At 38.8% G+C, this 6300-nt stretch overlaps 1 protein-coding gene across 1 annotated transcript; it reads left to right on the plus strand.

Annotated features, from left to right (window-relative positions):
- Positions 1 to 192: 192 nt before the first annotated feature.
- Positions 193 to 5106, plus strand: LOC306982831 (collagen alpha-1(XIV) chain-like; the record flags this gene model as incomplete). Its single annotated transcript, XM_079583281.1, has 6 exons — positions 193 to 377; positions 479 to 606; positions 643 to 720; positions 3822 to 3951; positions 4709 to 4854; positions 4936 to 5106. Coding segments are annotated over 6 exons (838 nt in total), but the record flags the coding sequence as incomplete, so codon positions are not given.
- Positions 5107 to 6300: the final 1194 nt, after the last annotated feature.

The raw sequence follows: 6300 nt of genomic DNA on the forward strand, positions 1-6300 counted from the left end.
AATAATCGTGATTTCAATTATGGCAAAAATAATCGTGATTATTATTTTTTCAATAATCGAGCAGCCCTACGTCTTACACGCGCGCAGTTCGACCGGCTTTAAAATGTATTACCCGATATACCTGCCACACAGTCGTTCAAATATTCAGTTTCCCTCTTTTCAATTACAATGTGATGATGATGATGCTTGTAGTGATGATGATGATGATGATGTGGTAGGGGTGAAGAACGCTGATGAAGCTGAGCTCCGCCACGTGGCCTCGGAGCCGCTGGACTTGAACGTCTACAACGTGAACGACTTCCCGCTGCTCAGTAAACTGGTTCCTCGCCTCGTGCACATCCTCTGCGGGCGCATCGAGGAGCGCGGCGCCGTCACAGGTGAGTGTGGGGGCGGAGTCAGGGCGGGGGCGGGGTCAACATGTTCTCTCAAAGGCTGTGGTCTTACATGCGACCTCTGACCTCATGTGTCTCTGTGGCAGGTGCAGACCCCGCCCCCACCGAAGGCCCCTCCCTCTCCGACCCCCCCGCCGACCCCCCAGGACCCACCGCCCTGCGCTTCTCTGAGCTGGGCCCCCGCAGTGTCCGGCTGCACTGGACCCAGGCTGATGCTAACGGCGCTAGCGGCGCTAACGGGGCTAACGGGGCTAACGGCGCTAACGGCGAGGGCGTGCAGCGCTACAGAGTGGTTTATCACAGCGCTGAGGGTCAGAGCGCTCAGGAGGTCAGACTCTGGAACAGCACACTCTACTTACTGTGGTCTCTGTGGTCTCTGTGGTCTCTGTGGTCTCTGTGGTCTCTGTGGTCTTACATGTGTCTCACTGTGGTCTCTGTGGTCTCTGTGGTCTCTGTGGTCTCTGTGATCCTCAGGCAGGGGTGGACTGGCCATATGTCCTGTATTCTGGAAGAGCATAGAGGGGCCACTGGCTCTAGGGCCACCGGTCCGGCCTCTCACTTTACCCCCGGACAAAACTGAGCTTTACCCAAATCTAAAAGCTTAAAAGAAAAGCCTCCGAAAACAAAATGTGACAAAAACGTGACGACAAAGTAGGGCTGTGCAATTAATCGAAATCGATTACGATTTCGATTACAACAGTAAACGATTACAAAATTAGCATAATCGCAAAAAATCAATTATGATTATTTTTTTTAAAAAGAAAAAGGTTTCAAATTTTTGGATTTTTGTCACTTTTTTGCTGGATTTTTGTCATTTTTTTGCTGGATTTTTGTCACTTTTTTGATGGATTTTTGTCACTTTTTTGATGGATTTTTGTCTTTTTTTTGCTGGATTTTTGTCACTTTTTTGATGGATTTTTGTCATTTTTTGATGGATTTTTGTCACTTTTTTGATGGATTTTTGTCATTTTTTTGATGGATTTTTGTCATTTTTTTGATGGATTTTTGTCATTTTTTTGATGGATTTTTGTCTTTTTTTTGATGGATTTTTGTCACTTTTTTGATGGATTTTTGTCATTTTTTTGATGGATTTTTGTCTTTTTTTTGCTGGATTTTTGTCTTTTTTTTGATGGATTTTTGTCTTTTTTTTATGGATTTTTGTCTTTTTTTTGATGGATTTTTGTCTTTTTTTTGATGGATTTTTGTCACTTTTTTGATGGATTTTTGTCTTTTTTTTTGATGGATTTTTGTCACTTTTTTGATGGATTTTTGTCATTTTTTTGATGGATTTTTGTCATTTTTTTGCTGGATTTTTGTCTTTTTTTTATGGATTTTTGTCTTTTTTTTGATGGATTTTTGTCTTTTTTTTTGATGGATTTTTGTCACTTTTTTGATGGATTTTTTTAAAGGCAACAAATAATCGTTTGAATAATCGTGATTTCAATTATGGCAAAAATAATCGTGATTATTATTTTTTCAATAATCGAGCAGCCCTACGACAAAGCGATGAAAAAACAACAAAAACATGACAAAAAAAATGAAAAACAGGAGACGAAGACACGCCAAAAAGCCACAAAAAAGTAATGAAAAAGCAGCAAAAAAGCAACAAAAACAAACATCAACAAACAGAAACACCAGGTGTGACAGAAAGTTACCATCACTTCTCTAGATTCTAGCTTTTAAATGAGGCGTCACAGTGTTGCTCTCCAGTCAAGAAGCTTTTGGATTTGGGTAAAGCCGAACTGGAGAAAATGCTCTCGGTTAAAGGGGCTATAAGGAGTTTAAAAATGTTACTTTAAAGTATTTTCCTCCCCCTACGTGTTCCTCCATGTCCTAATGACCTGTTCACCACAACTGCCTCTAAAATCCTGCACGAGCTTAATATAGAAGCTGCAGTTACACGTATGACCTGAGGTGGCAGCAGTGAGCATAAAATGACTAACTGACATCTAATCCCTTTAAGGCGGGGGGTAAGAGGTTAACATATATTTGTGGAAGTTAGGGCTGCTCGATTATTGAAAAAATAATAATCACGATTATTTTTGTCAAAAATCCATCAAAAAAGTGACAAAAATCCATCAAAAAAGTGACAAAAATCCATCAAAAAAAATGACAAAAATCCATCAAAAAAATGACAAAAATCCATCAAAAAAGTGACAAAAATCCATCAAAAAAGTGACAAAAATCCATCAAAAAAAATGACAAAAATCCATCAAAAAAGTGACAAAAATCCATCAAAAAAAAATGACAAAAATCCATCAAAAAAGTGACAAAAATCCATCAAAAAAGTGACAAAAATCCATCAAAAAAGTGACAAAAATCCATCAAAAAAGTGACAAAAATCCATCAAAAAAATGACAAAAATCCATCAAAAAAGTGACAAAATCCATCAAAAAAAATGACAAAAATCCATCAAAAAAGTGACAAAAATCCATCAAAAAAATGACAAAAATCCATCAAAAAAGTGACAAAAATCCATCAAAAAAAAGACAAAAATCCATCAAAAAAATGACAAAAATCCATCAAAAAAAGACAAAAATCCATCAAAAAAAAGACAAAAATCCATCAAAAGAGTGACAAAAATTCATCAAAAAAAATGACAAAAATCCAACAAAAAAAGACAAAAATCAATCAAAAAAAAGACAAAAATCCATCAAAAAAAGACAAAAATCCATCAAAAAAGTGACAAAAATTCATCAAAAAAAATGACAAAAATCCAACAAAAAAAGACAAAAATCCATCAAAAAAAGACAAAAATCCAACAAAAAAAATGACAAAAATCCATCAAAAAAAGACAAAAATCCAACAAAAAAAGACAAAAATCAATCAAAAAAAAACAAAAATCCAGCAGAAAAATGACAAAAATCCAAAAATTAGAAGAAAAAAAAAATTAGAAAAAACAATTATAATTGATTTTTTGCGATTATGCTAATTTTGTAATCGTTTACTGTTGTAATCGAAATCGTAATCGAATTTCGATTAATTGCACAGCCCTAGTGGAAGTGTCACATTTACGCTAATTTGTGCCAGGCTGGCCAGAGTCCAGGGCTGTTTTTCAGTCCCGCCCCCTGTCCTCAGGCTGTGGTCTTGTCTCACTGTGGTCTCTGTGGTCCTCAGGCTGTGGTCTTACATGTGTCTCACTGTGGTCTCTGTGGTCCTCAGGCTGTGGTCTTGTCTCACTGTGGCCTCTGTGGTCCTCAGGCCGTGGTCTTACATGTGTCTCACTGTGGTCTCTGTGGTCCTCAGGCTGTGGTCTTGTATCTGTCTCACTGTGGTCTCTGTGGTCCTCAGGCTGTGGTTTAACATGTGTCTCACTGTGGTCTCTGTGGTCCTCAGGCTGTGGTTTAACATGTGTCTCACTGTGGTCTCTGTGGTCCTCAGGCTGTGGTCTTACATGTGTCTCACTGTGGTCTCTGTGGTCCTCTCCAGGCCGTGGTCCCGGGCTCCTCGTCCTCCGTGCTGCTGCAGAAGCTCTCCTCTCACACGCTGTACCACGTGTCCATCTTCCCCGTGTACCACCTCAGCGTGGGAGCGCCGCTGCGGGGGACCGTGACCACACGTGAGCCTCTGCAGATGTTTCCTCTCAGCCCCTCTGCAGATGTTTCCTCTCAGTTCCTCTGCAGATGTTTCCTCTCAGTTCCTCTGCAGATGTGACATGTTTCCTCTCAGTTCCTCTGCAGATGTGGACATGTTCCTCCTCCTCTCAGTTCCTCTGCAGATGTGACATGTTCCTCTCAGTTCCTCTGCAGATGTGACATGTTCCTCTCAGTTCCTCTGCAGATGTGACATGTTCCTCCTCCTCTCAGTTCCTCTGCAGATGTTTCCTCTCAGTTCCTCTGCAGATGTGACATGTTTCCTCTCAGTTCCTCTGCAGATGTGACATGTTCCTCCTCCTCTCAGTTCCTCTGCAGATGTGACATGTTCCCTCTCCTCTCAGTTCCTCTGCAGATGTGACATGTTCCTCTCAGCTCCTCTGCAGATGTGACATGTTCCTCCTCCTCTCAGTTCCTCTGCAGATGTGACATGTTCCTCCTCCTCTCAGTTCCTCTGCAGATGTGACATGTTTCCTCTCAGTTCCTCTGCAGATGTGACATGTTCCTCCTCCTCTCAGTTCCTCTGCAGATGTGACATGTTCCTCCTCCTCTCAGTTCCTCTGCAGATGTGACATGTTCCTCCTCCTCTCAGTTCCTCTGCAGATGTAACATGTTCCCTCTCCTCTCAGCTCCTCTGCAGATGTGACATGTTCCCTCTCAGTTCCTCTGCAGATGTTTCCTCTCAGTTCCTCTGCAGATGTGACATGTTCCCTCTCCTCTCAGTTCCTCTGCAGATGCCCGGGGACCTCCTGGTGTCTCCGTCCTCTCACGAAGCTCTGAGGGTGAGGTGGAGCGCGGTGGACGGAGCTTCTCAGTACATGATCCTGTACTCGGCCCTGAGCGACGGAGAACCAGACGACGCTGAGGAGGTGGAGCTCGAAACCCCTGATCTCCAGAGAAGGTCCAGAGATGCTTCAGGTTTACATCTGTGGTTTTCGTTTCTTCTTCAGGTGAAGCTGAGCGCGGATCACACGGAGGTGACTCTGGAGGGACTGCTGCCCTCTACGGACTACTCTGTGACACTGTACGCGCTGTTCGACGAGGAGCCCAGCGACCCGGTGACCGCCATCGCCCCCACCTGTGAGTCGCCGGAACTGCACCACATTTACATAAGTCGCTGATCTTCACCACCTGACAAAAATGTGACAAAAAATGACAAAAATGTGACAAAAAAATGACAAAAATGTGACAAAAATGTGATAAAAAAATGACAAAAATGTGACAAAAAAATGACAAAAATGTGACAAAAATGTGATAAAAATGTGACAAAAAAATGACAAAAATGTGACAAAAATGTGACAAAAAAATGACAAAAATGTGATAAAAATGTGACAAAAAAATGACAAAAATGTGACAAAAAAATGACAAAAATGTGACAAAAATGTGATAAAAATGTGACAAAAAAAATGACAAAAAAATGACAAAAATGTGACAAAAAAATGACAAAAATGTGATAAAAATGTGACAAAATGTGACAAAAAATGACAAAAATGTGACAAAAAAATGACAAAAAATGACAAAAAATGACAAAAATGTGACAAAAAAATGACAAAAAAATGACAAAAATGTGACAAAAAAATGACAAAAATGTGACAAAAATGTGATAAAAATGTGACAAAAAAATGACAAAAATGTGACAAAAAATGACAAAAATGTGATAAAAATGTGATAAAAATGTGACAAAAAAATGACAAAAATGTGACAAAAAAATGACAAAAATGTGATAAAAATGTGACAAAAATGTGACAAAAAAATGACAAAAATGTGACAAAAAAATGACAAAAAAATGACAAAAATGTGACAAAAAAATGACAAAAAAATGACAAAAATGTGACAAAAAATGACAAAAATGTGACAAAAAAATGACAAAAATGTGACAAAAATGTGATAAAAAAATGACAAAAATGTGACAAAAAAATGACAAAAATGTGACAAAAATGTGATAAAAATGTGACAAAAAAATGACAAAAATGTGACAAAAAAATGACAAAAATGTGATAAAAATGTGACAAAAATGTGACAAAAAAATGACAAAAATGTGACAAAAAAATGACAAAAAAATGACAAAAAAATGACAAAAATGTGACAAAAAAATGACAAAAAAATGACAAAAATGTGACAAAAAAATGACAAAAAATGACAAAAATGTGACAAAAAAATGACAAAAATGTGATAAAAATGTGACAAAAATGTGACAAAAAAATGACAAAAATGTGATAAAAATGTGACAAAAATGTGACAAAAAAATGACAAAAATGTGACAAAAAAATGACAAAAATGTGACAAAAAATGACAAAAATGTGACAAAAATGTGA

The sequence above is a fragment of the Gobius niger genome, assembly GCF_951799975.1.
Source record: "Gobius niger genome assembly, contig: SCAFFOLD_254, whole genome shotgun sequence".
In the NCBI taxonomy this organism is placed as follows: Eukaryota; Metazoa; Chordata; class Actinopteri; order Gobiiformes; family Gobiidae; genus Gobius; species Gobius niger.